Below are 18,299 nucleotides of genomic sequence, written 5' to 3'. Positions count from 1 at the left end.
ATACTATGCGTTGTCTGTATTATTTGTCTTATAAAAAGATTACTTTCTTTATTCTTTAAATACTATTTGCCTCCACTACATATTTATATGTACGTGTGTATTGTCCCCACAACTCCAAATTTCTAAATCCGTCATTATTTTTGAGCGATGGAGTTTTTTCCCTTTTTATATAACAACTCCAAATTTACAACTCATTCAGATCAGTCGAAAGAGGCGGTGGGTGGAGGGAAACCATCGGCGACTATAAAAATAGAAATCCATACTAGAAAGGAAAAGAAATTCACTTTAGAGAAACTATATCTGATTAGAATTGCCACATGGAAGGATGACTTAGAAAAACATATGTCAACTATATTTTAAGACGTAAGAATAACTAATTTAAATCGGACAAAAAATTCCATTCCAATGAAAAATAAATATGAATTTTCAAAAATCATTTTAGTTTCGTGTGTATGTCCTCAAATGATAGCTTCAGTGGTAAGAGTTAGAAGACATATGAGTTGGGGTAGGAGGTCCAGAGATTAATCTCTTACATATACAATTTATCTTTCAAATGCACCAACATAAAAAAATTCGCGTGTATTAATCAGAAACCGAAATATTTAAGTTTTTCGATGTAAAAAAAAAAGACCAAAATATTTAACCCAAATTACAAAACAAACACACACTAAAAAATTGATTAGGAAGTAGGGGTGTAATCAGACCAGATTGGTTCGGATTTAGGGTGTTTAAATGTCCGAACCAATTAAACATGTTAGGTTTGGGTTGGTTCGGATTTCATTATTTTTACTTCTAAACCCGAACCAAACCAACCCAATGTCAATCGGATTGGTTCGGTTCGGATGGTCGGGTTTGCAATGAAAAAAAATTATTCGAAAATATGCATGAAAATTATTCTAAAAATGTGAAAAATTATAAAAAATATAGAAAAATCCAACATTTTTAAAGAACAGAACATTCGATAAATACATAATCCATATAATCTAAATAAAACTAACATCTCTAATACAAATATAAATATGTAATGTAATGAGGTGAAAGTGTTTGAGCTTAATGTAAAAAAAATTCTTAATTCATTGGGTTGGTTCGAATTGATCGGTTTTTCAATCCCTAAATCTGATATCCGAACCATTGGTGATCGGATTCAGTAAAAAAAATCTAAATCGAACTAATGATCTAATCCAACCCACCATAATGTGTTCGGTTCGGATCGGTTTGATCAGATTCGCGGATCGGACCATACCCGCTTACACCTCTATTAGGAAGAAGTGAAATTGTTTTTTTTTCCAGAGAGAGAGAGAGAGAGAGAGAGAGAGACCACGTTTTAATAAACCTGTCTGATTTCTGAGACCTTGTCGAGAGAGAACACAAGTCTCCGTTACGCGCAAACAAACACCCACCTTCCTCACCTTAGATCTCCTCCATCCATGGCTGACGACGTGGTACGTTATCTCCATTTCAGCTTTCTCTCTCATTTTCTTCCTTTATTTTTGTTTTAATCACGGATCAAGTTGATTCTAAATCGAAATCATGTCTTTGAAGCTCAGATCCTTAGATTCATTTGCTATTTCGCTGACCCTTTTAGTTTTTCTAGTTTTAATTGTTCAAGAAAATGGATTTTTCCCTTTCTATTGTATTGGGCATTTTTATCGTTCTCTAATGGCATGATTATCTGATTGTTTGAGGTTATGGGTGTTTGGCGTTTTAGAAATTTGTATTTGTTCATTCCATCAATGCTTTAGGTGCTAGTACTATGATGAATATAGACCAGAAAATGTCACAACCCTTGCTGTTTGAATAGGATGGAAATGGCTCTGATGATTTGAAATTTTTATGTCTCTGATCTGCACGAAATGGGTCATACTCATACTCATACATATATAAGAGTAGCATTTCCCTTGGATGCATGAAATTCTTTTTTGAATTGAGACGACATTCGAGTTTCGAGTATTAACATTCAACGTTTCACCCAATAAGATATGATTAAGACCAGTTTGTATTTTTAAAGTAGGGTAAGGTAAATGATATTCAGAACAAGCGTCTAGTATTCTTAGTGTTTGAAAATTTGACTTGAGCTATTTGTGTGACTTTGTTTTGAGCCTTGTAACTTATAATTTACTTCAATTTGAGTTTACCTTACCATTAAGATTGGGGGAAGTATTCATTTCTGATAAACTCTGAAACAGCTTGTGGTTTTATGAGCACACTTTGAGCATCTAAGTAGCCTCTTCAAATATTTCAATTTCGCAAACTGTTCTCGCAAATCTCAAGCTAGTGCAATCGTAAAATAGTTTTATGATGGACATTCTTTCTTAAAACAAAATAAGAGTATACCTTAATTTTTATTCCCAATTTGGACATGAATTTTCATATTAGTCCATATATGAAAAGTGTGACTTGTTTCCTATCTGTCAGATTAGTCCCAGCTAAGGGCAAATGTTATTGATAAAATGCTAATAAGAGGACCTTTTATTTGTATTTCTTTAACTTAGGGACTAATGTGAAAAATCCTATTAACATTAGGAGAAAAATGGGGATTTACTTCAAAAGAAAAAGTTATATCTTAACCAGGCGGTCCAGGCCATATAAGTTCACCTTCTCCTGTTATCATTCCTTGATTGCAATAAACAGAGGTTCACCTTTGAAGAAAACTGTAATGTATATTTTATCATATGCTTGAGTGACTTTTGAGTTTTGACAATATTGCTGTTGGATTTTTTTTTTTTGTTTTGCCTGTATATTGTTGTTATTGAGTGTTGTATGATGTGGCCTTATGGAAGTGTCTTGTTTTTGTTACACATAGGGAAATGGGATTAACGATTCTGGTTCAAAAGGGATCAACCCAGGATTAATTGTCCTCCTTGTTGTTGCTGGGTTAGTGTTGGTATTTCTTGTTGGAAATTATGTACTCTACATATATGCACAGAAGACCCTCCCTCCTAGAAAAAAGAAGCCGATCTCAAAGAAGAAGATGAAGAAGGAGAAGCTGAAGCAAGGCATCTCTGCACCTGGAGAGTAGATACTTTTTTACTCACTTAATGTTCTATGGTGTTAAATTATACTCAAATTTTTTTTCTCGTTTGTGGCCTCTATAGTTATGTTAAATTTAATCTTTCTAGTTCTACCCTATGTGCTACACTGCTACTGATTGAAATCCTTGGCCACATAAAATAGTACTCTAGCAAATATATCATGGACAAATTTATTTCATGACTAACTCATCAGTTTGGTTGTCTACTGGTTATTGAATTTCTTAGGGAGGGGTTTTAGTCTCCTTGGTTACATAGCATTGATTACTATTGTTATTATTTTCATTGACAAAGGAGATTTTAGACTTGATTCGTGGGAAATGGAATGAAAGCCTTCTGTCTCATCTTGTGTCTCCTTTCCCTGAAATTAAGGGAGATGAGACACAGGAATGAGATGCAATTAAGGGACAGAACATTTTGATCAACTGAAATGACAGAACAAATGATAGCAAACCACCCACCCGGTAGTTGATTTGTTCTGCATTTTGTTCAGTATCAGAAACTGCAATTTGAAGACTTACCCCATTCTTGGCTATGTGTCTGTTTCACTAACATATCCTTCTCCTTGTGCTGTCAGGTTTTAGTTTCTACTTTTTTCAAAATTAAAGAATAACCCCTTTATAGCTTGTTTGGTTATTCTTATTAGTCATGTGATATAATTGATTTATTTGTGAACTTAATACGTAGGATATTGGAGTGTCTAGTCTATTGTTATTGTTTACCATAACTTATTTATCAAATTCTGCGAAGAGGGAAATGATAGATCAACCGATTAGCAAAGTGATATTTGATTTTGCTTTGTCATTTTTTCTGCAGCAACACAGATTGCAATTACAAAACATTCCTGCATTGTGGCTATGTGACATGTTCTGTTTTCCTAGTAAATAAATTATGCACCTACTGTCCTTTTGAATTTGAAAATCTGTTCTAAATATAAAACCACACTTGATTTGGATTAAGGGTTAAAAAGTAATTTTAAAATTGTATAAAATGTGATTCATTTTAAGAGTGATCTTTTGATGCCCTTATCTAAGGATGAGGAGAGAATGATCTCTCTTTCTGCTAGAGATTATGTTTTGGTGTCTAGGATCCCGGTTGAGGCTATATTTTTGAAAATCCTGCCCATGGATGGTGATCTTGTTGAAGTTTTGCTGGACAAGGGTGTTGGGGCACAGGTTGGGGAGCGGAGGTGGCAGACCAAGGGTCGATTATTGATCTAGTTTCAACCTTGGTGCTGCATCTTGTTTTGGAAGAAGAGGCTTTGCTAGCTGATTATCGTTATTTAGTGTGTCAGACCCCTACTGAGGCACCTCTTGGGGCTCCTATGGCTCCTTCGCCGGGTCTTGGTGGCAGAGGTGGTTTGGAGTCTTTGGGTGTTTTAGTGGCGGTGGTGCCTAGGAAGAGAGGTCGTCCTACGAAAGTGGTTAGAAGAAGATGTATGGGAACCGGAGGCTTAGGAGCTAACTCCGACCAAGGAGTCTTCTCTTATTCTTCTTGAGGCCTAGGAACCATTGGTGCTTTGACAAGAGCAAGGAGAGCTTGGATGCTTGTCAAGCGGCTTGGTGCTATCTTTGATGAGGAACACATTACAAGTTTAGCAGACCATCTAAAGGCTTTCTACCTCATATTATAGAGTAATTCATAGAGGGTTGTTATATTGTCTTAGGTTTCTTGTGTGATTGATTGTTCAGTGACCTTTGACCTTGTTTTCTGTTTCCTTTTGGGTTATCTTTTTTATGTGGTGTCAGGATTTCTCTATATATCACGTTGATTATTGGTTTCGGAGTTTTGTATAAATCTTTTTTGTCTTCCGTAAGGGTTGTACCTCGATCCTTGGTTTGACGTTTTATCTTACTTGTTTGGGGTTAATTATCTTTAGCGTTGGTGGGTATTTAGCATCCTTTTATAGTTAACCCTAGGATTCGTGTTTGTTCTATCTCAAGCTCTTTTAGTAGTAGTCTTTTGCTTTTTACAAAAAAATTATTTTTTTTTTGTATATAAGTGAACCTTCTTTTTACCCAAAATAGAAAGATGTAGGGATAAAGTAAACCTTGGGGAGGTTCAAAGGGTTATTTCCCAATAACTAATTTACAATTTGACTATTTCAACTTACAATCCAATATGATTCATTAAACATCTTTATGTTCAGAATTTTTTAATCAAGTACACATACCAGATCACAATGGTACAATATATCTCAACGTTCCAATAATTACACTCTATAAATAAAAGCATTTCCGTATGAGAACACAAGGTCGTAGCCTATTTTATTTGTAAACCTTCCTCATCCACGGATTTCCTTAACCTGCAGTGAAGAATAAAATTAGAATAGATGTGATTGGAGCACGTAGGTGGAATAAGAGTGAGCAAAATAATAATTTTTTTTCCTTTTGGCCACCAGTCTCCACGGAGAAAAGGGGTCTCACGTGACTAATCTGGCTCAACATAGATTTTTTTTTTAATTGAGGTAAGAGACAACATAGATGACTTAAATGATAAGGTCACTTTTTTTTTCATTTGAGAACCATTCTTATGAGTAAGCAACCTCTTTAGTTAGAACAAGATATATGATAGACTCAAATTAGGGTGGAAATAAGTCATTTCCTTCAGGGGCATATGATATAGTCTACATTGATATGTATACATGAGTTAAATAAAAAAGCAAAAAAATTAAAGACATTTTTTTTTCAAAATTCTATTTAGTTAAAAAAACTAGTATCAAATCATTTAGAAAGTCTTTTAAATCTAACACGTTAATCTATTTAAATAAATATAATTGATATAGAAATTTATTTTATTATTGTGTTACGTTAGATTTTAATAATTAAGCCTAACAGATCAGTCTCGTGTCCTCGAATGATAGCTTATGTAGTAAGAGCTAGGAGACATATGAGTTGGGTAGGGGATGTCCAGAAATCAATTCCTGAAGGAGGGTGCAATTTATCTTTCCGATGTACTAAAAAAAGGCAGTCTCGTGTATCTCATTTCCTTCATTCTCTTTAGTGACTTGAACTACGCTCCCCTCATCCTCCGTAAGCTCCAATTGTTCATCGCTCCACATGCTTCTACGATAACTATGACAATGGTAATAGATATCGGAATAAAAAAACCTCCCAGCATAGAGGATCAGAAGGAAAAAAAAAGAGTGAAAGAGTTATGGATCAAAATATTTTGCGGTTCGAACTAAGAGTTAATATTTTTCATTTATAACTCATATAGTAGTAAAGAAAACCGGTAGATTTCAGAACTAGTTAAGAACCGAGGCAAAACCGATGTTATTGATCCGGCCTGAATCGGTCATGTTTCCAAATCTCTAAAAAAATTCAACAAAATGTTTTATTTTAAATTTTAAATAAATATCTAATATAGTTAGATACTCACATACTTAACTCAAGTGGTAAGAGGTAGCAGACATAAGAGTTTGATGAAATGAATGGTGAAAGATTCACGGTTTAAATCCTGAGGAGAGACTAATTTACTAGCATTACTAACAACTAACAGTTACCTATAAAGGGGCTCCTCCCTCCTTGTAACCGAAAAAAAACATTTGCCTATAAAAAAACATACATGAATTATTATTTATCTTTTTACTATTCATTTTTTATCTTATGAAATGTACATTATGATGATTTTATGTCAATAAAAAATTGAATTTGACGAGCATTTTTTGGGGTTATGCTGCTACTGTGTCCTATTTCTTGTGGCTTTAGTTCTTGCTTTTCTTTTGCTCTATATTGCTTTTTTTCTTGTTCTGTCTTTTGTTTTGCTCTCTCTTTTTGTCTCTTTTTGTTAGCTTCCTTGGGCGAGCTTTGTTCCCAAGTTCCTTTTTCTAATCCATTATATTTCCCTTTTCAAAAAAAAAATAAAATTGAATTTGACTTAGGGCCTGTTTGATAACTGTTTTTAAAAACAACTTTCTGTTTTATAAAATTAAAAAACAAAAAAACTTGCTTGATTAAACTGTTTTCTCAAAATTAATTTAAGAACTGTTTTCTATTTTATTGTTTTAAAAACAAAAAAATCAGAACAGAAAAAAATTGTTTTTATTCTCTGTTTTTAAATTATTTAATCGGCTAATGGTGCGTGACTATGGGTGAGGGGGGTAGCCATGCCAGGTTAAGGGCTAGTACAATGGTATTCTTACAATAAATTTCTTGGGATGTGGATGATTGGTCTCTCCGCACGCATGACCAAGTTGGATGGGTGCCCCTCACTATCTATCTGATGCTGGTTTTTATATCTTGTATTTGGTACTTAAGGCAAGAGTTGTATACTTGTATTGGGGTCTCATGGTTTGTCACTTCCCATGTGGTTTCTTGCTTTCTACTTTCTTCTTGTATTTGGTTCTAACATCCAAGGTGGTAGTTATGGGAAAAATTTATTATGGTCATCTAAAAAGTGGTGTAAGGTTGCACATGAGCCTTTTGACCTGGTACATCAGGTTTTTTGCATTTTTTTTTTAAAAAATAAAATAGTTATTAGATTATACAATATTTAAGTTAATAATTAGAGAATAATTAGGGTTAGTTTAAAATTAACCCAGGTGATTGATGCGTGTTTTTTTTTCCTTATGTTCTAATTCAATTCGTGAATCCCAATTAAAATTTCTCAAATCACGCTCATTTTTTTTTCTCAAATCCTCATCTGACTTCTTCATCTTCATATGTTAAACCTTCTCCACCCATAGCCACAACACAACACCCAGCAGCCAAACCCCATCAACCCACCGCTTTATTCTCCTTCTCCCTTGTTTTCAGAAACAAAAATAATCTTCCCCCCTTCTTTCACCCAAATCCAAAAACACAGAAAAAGGTCCTGAAAGATAAACAAATATGAACCAACAGATCTATTTCCATTACCCAGAAACCAACCCCACAAACCTCTTCCCTTTACCCAGATGGCAACAACCATGAATCACCGCTCCAATCCGCCGTCGCACGACCTCCGCAACCAAGTACGCATGAAGTCGCTCTCCTTGTTGTGCGTCCAAGATCGTTCCCTTTTTTACCCCATTCTCTCTCTCCTGGATCTAGATTTCTCTCGATCTGGAGCCGCACCACCATGTCGGACGAAACCCTCTTTTATCAAAAGAACCCAGATCACGAAAATCGCTCGATGACGGCGACGAACCCAGATTCCGAGAGCGTTGATGACGACGACGACGAACCCAAATCGAGGTTTGTTGCTTCCTCTTCTCATAGATCTGGGTTGCTTCCTCTTCTGGGTTGCCATTTTGGTGTTTTCTGGAGGTTGGTGGAGGTTGTTCTGACGGCGACGAACCCAGATCAAGGTTGGTTGCTCCATTTTCTTGTCGATTGGTTGCAGCGGCGGCGATAACAAGCGTGAGGAAAGGAAGGAGCTTGGGGAATCAGCAAGGTAACAGCTCTGGTGTCATTGGAGAAGATCAAAAGTGTCTATGTGAGATTCCTATCGGGTGTAAATTTTAAATTTTTTAATATACCCACATGTTTTTCTGTATATATATCCACTGTTGCTTTGAATTGAAACAACAAAGCATCTTCCTTTGAGAGAATTTTGGTGTAGCAGAACAACAAACTGTAATGCGTATGTGTTGTTTTTCCAGATTTCCTTGCTTTTTCCTTTTTGGCATCTGGGTTTTGTTAATTTGTGTGTTGTTTGCTTCTTGCAATCTTGGGCTATGTTCATGTTCCAATCTTTGATGAAAATCTTCTGGAGTGATTTGTGAAGATGATGGGTTGAGGAAGGAGGAGGATAATTTATTCACTAATTAACCTAATCCTTCATTAACTAATTTACTAATATATATGTTTTTTGATTTTTTTTTAAAAACCTGCCAAGTCAAAATAGCAATGTGTAACCTTACACAAGTTTTTAGATGACCATAATAAAGACAGAATGGTTTCACCCTTAAGAAAGAGGAGGAAGTTCACAGGGAAAACCAATGTGCATTTGAATGATTTTGTTAAGCTCTAAAACATATAAATTAATATCTGTCATGTGGATTTATGTTACACTATGCTTTTTAAAAGAAGTTTAATTTTATTCAAAAATCTTATGATGAAACAAGATTAATGGACCCAAACGAGTTTTCTATTTTTTTTCTTTCTAAAACATGTTTTTAGAACAAATTTATTAAACAAGTTTTTGTGTTTTTTTTTTCCAAAATCTAATTACCAAACAAGTTTTCTTTTAATATTGTTCTAAAAAATAGTTCTTAAAAATCATTTTACAAAACAGTTTTAAAAACAAAAAAAATTGAAAACACAATCAAACAAGCCCTTAATTTCATGTTTTTATCATCTTACATTTTAGCCTACAATGAAAAAAAAAAAAACTACATGTTTTTAGGATGGTCATGTGATTTAGCCATGTTTAAGAAAACTAAAAACAGTCGTGGTTTTTAAAATAAAGTTGGTTAAACTGGAAGCCGAGTCCCTAACCGGTTCTGATGTCAGTATAAACCGCAAAAGGATGAATCTGACAAAACCAATGAATTAAAAAAACATTTTTTGTGTTTCGTAAAATTAAAAAAATTGTTTGATTAGGACTTTTTTGATAATAAATTTAAAAACTATTTCTTAATTTTTTGTTTTAAAATAGAAAACCTTTTTTGTTTTTTAATCGTCTAAATTGATTAATGTGAAGCCTGAAGTACTAATTTCAGCTCTTTGTTCAAAGGCTTAATTGCACTTTTGATCTCCTATCTTTATCCTTTATGCGAAAACCGTCCCGCAACTAAGAAATTAGTGATTTTTTTTTTGGGGGTCTAAGTTCATATTAGTGATTCAGATGATGCTTGGGCCTGGTCGAGCTCCCCTGTGTTTGGGACTTTGGGTACAATCCTTCTACTACATACTTCTAAGTTCTAGCTATAGGCGCAGTCCCACGAGCCTGATCTCTCATTTCCTTGGCTTGCTCTTTGGAAATCTGTTGTCCAAGAGAAGATCAAAATCTTTCTTTGACTTTATGTTCTTGGCAGTCTTCCTACGAATGCATACCACTTTCATTACAACCTAGCTGATTTGCTCAATTGTGCGAGATCTTTGTGCCCTTCCGAAGATATTTTGAACTTCTTAAGGGGATGTCCTCATGCTCGTCAGGTTTGGCTAAATTTGAACCTCCCTCTCACTTTGAATTTCTTTGGTGTTAACCTACATGATTGGTTGTTGTTTATGATCAAGCATGTGAGAAGTGTTGTGTTTCTTACGCATACTTGGTGGATTTGGCTTTAGCGCAATAAATCGGTGTTTGACCAATCAGTTTGGCCCCTCTCCCATGTTCATCGCACGATCTCCTTAGTTGTGCAGAACATGGATCTTCTAATTCTGTTGGCGACGTCTTTCCAGCAAACGACATTGCTAATAATTGGCCCCCTCCTCTAGATCAATTGGTTAAAATGAATACAAATGACAACAACCTTTCTTCATCAAGCGTTTAGCGTGTGATCAGCTGATCGAATTGTGAGGGATTGTCATGGTTCAGATGTGAGTCTGACTGTTTTAAGGTTGTAGACCTCCTCCATAATGGTGGTTACGTGCAATTCCTATTTATAAGTAGAGATAACTTCAATCCTTCAACTTCTTCATCTAAATTGAGAGGTTTTTTTTTATTCATGCATCTAAAAGTTGTAACACGATAACTGATAAATTGGCTAAGATGACTCAAATGTGGGCTTTTCTATTTTGAGAGACTCGTCCTACTACTTTATTTACTATTTTTACTTATAATAGGGAGTTTGTTAGGTACGCATTCTTGTGAAGCCTTGGAAATCTAGCAACCATTGAAGTTGCTTTTAATGAGCATTCTACCAACACATTTATAAACTCTATATGATGTGGGACTTGTACATAGAATGTAAGAATATATAGAGCATCCAGTATCCACACTCTCAAAGATCTAATCAATGTGGGACTTGTATTATAGTATTGATTGGAAATGTGTATAATATCCCCAAGAAGTTGGATACCTGGGTTTTTTGTCTCTCAAGAAGCATAACCACTAATCTACTACAAATTTCATGTTATGATATTTGATTGTTATCAGTTTAATTACACTTGAACTAATTAACTTAGTAAGTACTTTCACCGGTTCAACAATTGGTCTGATTTTATAAACAATGTAATCTAACCAATCATTTTAATTGAACTATTCTTTTTTGTCTAAGAATTACTGTTAAATAAAATCATAACATCTCAGCAGAAAGGAAACAAAAAAGGGGATGTGTAATTTAATCTCTACTTTCCCTTGCTACTAAAGTTAAAGGCACTAAAATTAAACCTAGATCATGATCAATACTCAATTGTTAAACATAGAAATTCAATGATTTTCAAGGAGCATGAAAGTCTTGCCTTATTTTCTTCGTGATTACCACTGATCAGTGCTTTCTGACTAGTTGAATGAGGATGACCACCAGAATGATGAGGAGGGGGAACAGACGAGTGAGTCTCAGGACCTCTATAATCAATCTCATAAATCTCTGAATGTAATAATGCTTCTGATTCCCCTGCATCAATTAATTAAATATGTTTGCCATCAACAAACACATTAACTATGACATATTAATTATATAAAAAGCATATTATAGAGAGAAATTAAGCATGAGTCTGTGTACAAAATTAGATACAAACCTCTTAGGAAATGGGGCAGAGCAAGGATGAGAAAGAGAAAGAAGCAGGTGGTGAAGGTAGATCTAAGCTCCATATGCAGCATGCTCAATTTTTTTTCTTGTGGATTTTTGTTAAAACTTACTATTAGAAGTAAGAAGAATGTGCTAATGTTGGATTCATTTATAAGGAGGAAAAAATGAAAAAAAAATTGAAAAAGGGGAAGGATTTTAATGAATTATTAGTGATGGTGGGGACAGTGAGGCTAGCTGCATATTGAAATCATCGCCATCCACACAGCAGTAAGTTGCAAGATACAAGTGTGGATGTGTTGGTTTGGGACATTAATGCTTCCATAACATACCCATATTTGATTTAACACACACCTACATGTTGTCACGGTTAATTAGACATATAAAGGGCTTATAATTTCTTGAAGGAAAAAGGTAATTGAACTCCGTACACTATTGGCATATGAGCCCTACTCAGTTTTTTGGCGATTTTTAACACCTACAGAGCAAGAAGTTAGAAAAATATTAAACACAATTTGACTGATTGAAACTGAGACAAATTTCGCATATGAAAATATATGTGAAATTTGCAATGTGTTTTTCTTTAAAAAAAACCAACTTTAATTTGTGGCTGTCATAAACTACCACAAGTGTCAATTAATGTCAATTCTCGTCACGTTTAATTAAGTATTTTGAAGTTGAAACTTAAAAGTGTGTGAAAAAGTACGCAACTTATAGCTTTGCCATAAAAGCATACAACTTTTAATTAGATGAAGATCTTTTATCATTAAATTGTGTCTCATTTTTTGTCCCCAATAAAATTGTGTCATGTCATTTAGTAATCACCTATGTAATGTTATAAATATCATATCCATGCATGTTCTTTTTAAATTAACATGACATAATTTTATTAGATAAGAAGCTAAATGTAATTTAAGGAGAGAATATCTCAACCTGTTTTAGTTGGATAAGATTGTTGAAAAATATTCAGGTAATCTTTTGTCATATTTCCATAAGTTCTAATGAGATTGATTAATTTAACTAACTCATTTTTAGTTAGGGTGTAATAAAGTTAAAAATCTTGTTCCTTTATCTGCTTAAACTTTGAATGTACTCAATGGGGTTTGGGGAAAGAGTAGATGAAGTGCAGTTGGGACAAGTCCATGTGTGTATAATTGATGCCTGTCATGAAGAGGGACATGGTGTGTTTGTTTCTGTTATATACACGTAGTCAGTCACACACTGCATGCATTAAGATTTAAGACCAAAGACTGGAACCCAATTGTAATGTATTGGAACGTTGCCACTTCACTAAACACGTGACGATGTGCCAGTTTTGTTCAAGAAATTAACAAAACTGGAGAAATATTCAACCTTGCTTGCTTATGAGTTTTGGTTTCTTTCTCAAACTAAGACACGCAGAAACATGTTGTAAAAGATTTTGGGGCAGAGTTCCATCTGGTCCTTGTTTACATATATATGATATATGTAATGTGACATGTTAGATTATTTACTAAATAATTTAACTTAGAGAAGGGGACTATGGGAATCTCGGCTCTTTTGAAATTAATTTTACATGTAACTAGGAAACTAGCTAGGAAATCACAACTTCCGGTCGATTCCTACTTCGCAAACTAGAGGAAGGTTTTTATAACTATATATATGGTAACACGACATTTTCTTCTCTGTTTCAACTAGCATCCACCCTCGTCCCGGCCCCGCCACTATCACCCTCCCTCAAGTATTTCTGCCCCCTCCCTCCTCTTTCGCCACCATCACCTTCTCCCTCAGCCACTAGATCCACCATCCTCATTCTCTTCCTCAGCCTCTCCCGCCTCCCTATTACCGCACCGTCATCACCCCGCTCTTGCCGTCGCATTGTTGTGTTAGAAGTCTCACATTGGCTAGAGATAAGGCCAATCAAGTGTTTATAAGGGTTGTGCAAACCTCAACTCTTGAGCTAGCTTTTGTGGTTGAGTATAGGCCTCCCAATTTCTAATATGGTATTAGAGCCTATCCTAGATCCATTTGTTGTGGAGACCTCCCATTATTGGGCCACCCGTTGTTAATCCCACGTTCCAGTCTGTTCAATCCTGGACGTGAGGGGGTGTGTTAGAAGTCCCACATTGGCTAGAGATAGAGCCAAGATAAGCTTTATAAGGGTAGTGCAAACCTCAACTCTTGAGCTAGCTTTTGTGGTTGAGTATAGGCCTCCCAATTTCTAATATGGTATCAGAGCCTATCCTAGATCCATTTGTTGTGTGGAGACCTCCCATATTTGGGCCACCCGTTGTTGTTCCCACGTTCCAGTCTGTTCAATCCTGGACGTGAGGGGGTGTGTTAGAAGTCCCACATTGGCTAGAGATAAGGCCAATCAAGTGTTTATAAGGGTTGTGCAAACCTCAACTCTTGAGCTAGCTTTTGTGGTTGAGTATAGGCCTCCCAATTTCTAATAGTGCCAATGTCGTCCACTCATGTCGCCCTAATGTTGCGTCGTCGCCGTCTTACTCCCACTACAACTCTACAAGGTGACACCCCATCGTGGTGGGCCGCCCAACTGTCGCCGTCCATTGTCGCCCCACTACTACATTGTCATCATATTCACTACCTTCTGCCGAATTTGGCGGTATATGATTATCTTATTTGATTTTTGTTTGATAAGTAACTCACTTGTGACAGGGCCGGCCCTGGGCCTGTGCAAGCAGGTCCACAGCCCAGGGCCTCAAAAAAGAAGGGGCCCGAGAAAAAAAATGTGAATTTTTTTACAGCGGTTGTCCTTTAAAAACCGCTGTAAATAATCTATCTTTTACAGCGGTTTGGACCGTTGTATAGTCTTTTACAACGACGAGCTTTACAGCGGGTCCGAACCGCTGTAAAAGGCTTTTTTTGGCGTAGTGTTCCATTAAACTTTCTCTAAAAAAAAAATTTAGGGGTCTATTTTTATTATTTACCCAGGGCCTCCAAAATGTCGGGATCAACCCTAACTTGTGAGATATATTTACTGAGGATGAGTTTAATTTTACTGACTTTTTTAGTTTTATTTGATAGGTTGTGTTTGTCTGTGATAGACAGAATATGTTATGAATCGTTTTTCAAAAGTGTAATTTTAAGATCAAGGGCGACTTGGCACATGTATGTCTACAAATTTAAATTGATTTGAGGGTTTTAGTTTGCTTAAAAGATTATGAAAGCTAATATTTTTAGTATTATTTTGTTAGGTTGTGTTTATGTGATGAATTTGTTTGTCAAAGTGTAACCAAAATACATTGTGCTTAGACAACAACAAAACGATTTCTCAAAGAGAAATGTACCTGCACTATATGAAAAGTGGTGCTCTCACAGTATATGAAAAAGGACGACACACAATATATGTCAAGAGACAATCTCAGAGCCCATAAAGAATATATAATGAAACCAGTTAACAATGTTTTGTTCCTTTATTATTTTTGACCATTTATATGCAAAATTGGGAAGCACTTTCAGGAACTATAGGAACATTCTCATATTCTGATGTATTGTATGTAATCGAGAAGCACTATATAGGAATTCTAGGAATATTCTCATGTTTTGATGTGTTGTAAGTAAAAGTTGGTATTGATGTATGAAATATATGAATGAATTAATGTAATAATAATTAAATAACCATATTATATAATATGTAACACTGATGAATTGAAAAACTAAACGAAATGGTGTAAATGTATAGAATAGGAAAAATGTTTTCAAAATAGTCTTAAATGTATTTGAAGGAAATACAAATCTTGACAACCATGTGGGTTATTTTGTTAAGTTTTTCAATTTATGAGTTTTATATTATGTTGTGTAGTTGTTTTGTTTTTTTATACATTTATTTATGGCTGACCCTATAACATAACGTTTAGAGTCGATTTATATGACCGACACTATAACTTTAGTGTGGTAGCGTCGGCCACCATGCCACATGTGTAGCGTCGGCTTAGAACCGACTCTACAAGTTAGCTTCAATTAATCATTTTAATCTTTGCCTCAGTGCCAACGGTAAAACAGTTGTGACGTTGTTGGTTTTTTTCTCATAAGCCGGCATTCGGTTGATGCTAATGAGCACTTTGCTTGTAGTGTTTTTGAGCTTTAGTCTCTCTCTCATGTCCTTTCTTGGAACTTCTAGTGTTTTATCAAGCTTCCTAGCTTGTGGCCGTCCAACACCAAGGCTCATTTACCTTCCTCTAATGGATGATTGTGGCGCCTAGTATTCCTTCACTTCCTCTTCCATCTAATAATTTTCATTCTCCTCTTTTATTACATGTTGAGTATGGGTTTCTTTTGATGCAAGTAATCTAGATCTAAGACATAGAGAAAGAGGTCCCTATCTTGGATCCTTCTTATTCTTTTTAAAGATAGAAACATTATCCTTGCGCTTCTTTCCCTAGTGAGGTTTGTAGAAATATAAACATAGACAAAAAGGAGGAGGAGAAAAGGAATGTAGTTAAGGGTAAGAAATTAAAAAGTAATAAAAGAAAAAGAAAGGGGAGGATAATTTTAAAGAAAAAATTCAATCATGTCTATTTATGCAAACAAAACTTGTACTTTGGACTATGAAATCTTCTAACATGCTTTTTTACTAACATTTTTTATACATGCTTACTAAGATAAATTGCCTAGTTATGATACAATTTCTTTGCCTAAGTGTCTGGATGAGTTCCCCGTAGAGATACTTAATACGTGAGAACCTATTAGAGGCCCTATATATAACATAGATATAATACCAAGTGTCTCTTTGCATATATTAGTTCATCATTTGTTCTTAGTAGTTGTATGGGCGTATAAACCATGTTTTATGTCGGGAAGAATATAGTCCAACCAAGCAGCGGGTACTAATAACAATTTTCAGAGATATAGCCCAACGAGCTAAGTAGTCCGAAAGGAATACAATCTCGGTTGTTAAATATTCTTTCCGAATTCTGGATTACTTCTCTTTTTGCACGCAGTGGCGGAGCTTTGTCGTGGCTAGCTAGGCATGAGAGAGTGGTGGTGCTGGACTCGAGCATAAGGGGAGTACATCCAGAAGATACTCTGACACCCAAGTCAGTAAATGAGCAAAGAGAGAATCCATGAGTCCGAAGAACTTAAGAAATTCTAAGAATGAACAACATGTTACATAAATGAACGAAGAAACATGTATTTATAGGCTCGATGTCTGTGTTCGAAGTCTCTACAAGTGTGAGAGAAACTATTTAAGTGGAGCTTCTGAGCGCACGGTTGGATTGGTATCTCGGCCCTTTACCAGACCGCTCAGACACTTCTCCAATTGAGCCAAGATGATTTGTTCCTGAACCAGGTTGCGCTAGCCGCCCTTATGGTTTTCCTTCACTAGGTTTTCCCAAGGGGGGTTTTCCTAGTAAGGTTTTAATGACGCATTTTCTCTTTAGTCTTTCTTCAAGGAGGTGGTAGGATAATTGTAATAGTAAAAGGATTTTTTGTTTCTATATACGTTGTTTCTCTTTTCCTACTTGTATTGGGTTGAAGTACCCCCTGTACTTCATTTCAATATAATTCTTTTGGCTTATAAAAAAAGTCGCCCTTATGGTGCCTACTTAATATCAGACCCTTATGAGCCAGTCGTAACATTGTCGGGTCGTATGACTTTAAAGCTGAGTGGAACACTGGGTTTACGTATAATCAACATAAAATCAAACACATTCAAGAGACATCACATATTTATAATTCGATTTGTGGTATGCAAGGTTGATTTCAAGTTATTCGATTGATATTGCAAGTTGATGAAAATAAAAGAGACTTGAAAAAGAAAGTACTCAAATTGAATATGGAATTGAAATTGCAAAGAGAAATTACAAAAGATAGTTGGGGTTTATTTGAAATGTTAGTCACGTTTATGAGTGTTATTTCAATTTTCCAACCCTTTGTTTCATGTTCTAAAGCCTATTTTTAGATGAACAAGTTTGTTGGAAGCACAAACCTAAGCATTTGAGCACTATCTAAACTACCTCCTAAAACCATTCAAGTGTGGAGCGTGTGTAACCGTCAACTACCTTATTAACACATGTTTAAAATTCAAATCTTAATTACAAGTGTACAACTGGCGCACTGGTGATGCCATCACTCTAGACGTGGGTATCTTCTAGAATCCCACCATTTCCACAACTGCAGGGTAACCATTCGACAATACCAAAACTACTCTGGCCGAAAAGAATTTCTCTAGCATGAACACTAAGGCAGAAAACTCATAAGTATTTTTACTCTGCTTGTCAATCGTGATGTCTCCTTCAGTATCGGCAATGATCCTTTTCGGCGCTAACGCCTCAAGACTTAGCGAAATTTTGGTATGGACAGCCAAATAGACTTTGCCAATTTCCATTTCTCAAAAAACTAGTTTTATACCCGTGCATTCACGGGTGACATTTGTCATATATTAGTATTCATTTGATATAGTTTATAAAATTACAAACTATAGACAACAATGCAAGTTTGACTGCTATAGTAAAAATTATATTATACATAAACATCTAAGCTATTTGTACTAATTAGACATGTTGTCTTTAAAATTAAAAGTTAATGTTAATGAACTATTCCTTGTACATTAAAACATTAGTAGCCTATTTGAAAGACTTTTTTTTGTATAAAATGTGTCATATGGATTATCTAAAGATATCGAAATTAGAAGACACCATAATAGGTCC

General features: G+C 35.2%; 2 protein-coding genes across 2 annotated transcripts; one reads left to right on the top strand and one right to left on the bottom strand.

Moving 5' to 3' along the window:
• The first annotated feature begins 1,293 nt into the window (after window positions 1-1,293).
• On the top strand, window positions 1,294-3,217 carry LOC130720862 (DNA-binding protein S1FA-like). The gene is made up of 2 exons (XM_057571561.1): window positions 1,294-1,442; window positions 2,804-3,217. Exons 1-2 carry the CDS (start codon window positions 1,428-1,430, stop codon window positions 3,017-3,019), a joined length of 231 nt encoding a protein of 76 aa, XP_057427544.1. The 5' UTR covers window positions 1,294-1,427; the 3' UTR covers window positions 3,020-3,217.
• Window positions 3,218-5,063: 1,846 nt separating this feature from the next.
• On the bottom strand, window positions 5,064-11,807 carry LOC130721376 (uncharacterized). Its single transcript, XM_057572168.1, has 3 exons — window positions 11,639-11,807; window positions 11,360-11,514; window positions 5,064-5,334 (listed from the first exon to the last, which is right to left on the bottom strand). The coding sequence occupies exons 1-3, from the start codon at window positions 11,718-11,720 to the stop codon at window positions 5,314-5,316; spliced, it is 258 nt and encodes an 85-aa protein (XP_057428151.1). The 5' UTR covers window positions 11,721-11,807; the 3' UTR covers window positions 5,064-5,313.
• Window positions 11,808-18,299: the final 6,492 nt, after the last annotated feature.

Source organism: Lotus japonicus, chromosome 5 (assembly GCF_012489685.1).
Source record: "Lotus japonicus ecotype B-129 chromosome 5, LjGifu_v1.2".
Taxonomy (NCBI): Eukaryota; Viridiplantae; Streptophyta; class Magnoliopsida; order Fabales; family Fabaceae; genus Lotus; species Lotus japonicus.
This window is presented reverse-complemented; position numbering and strand designations above follow the sequence as displayed.

What these genes read in the sequence shown, in the direction of transcription:
- LOC130721376 (XM_057572168.1), bottom strand. Translation starts at nt 11,720, where the DNA reads ATGCTGCATATGGAGCTTAGATCTACCTTCACCACCTGCTTCTTTCTC. An exon ending in TCTGCCCCATTTCCTAAGAG is followed by an intron (nt 11,515 to 11,638) that starts GTTTGTATCTAA and finishes TAATTGATGCAG; the next exon opens with GGGAATCAGAAGCATTATTA. An exon ending in GTAATCACGAAGAAAATAAG is followed by an intron (nt 5,335 to 11,359) that starts GCAAGACTTTCA and finishes TCTTCACTGCAG; the next exon opens with GTTAAGGAAATCCGTGGATG.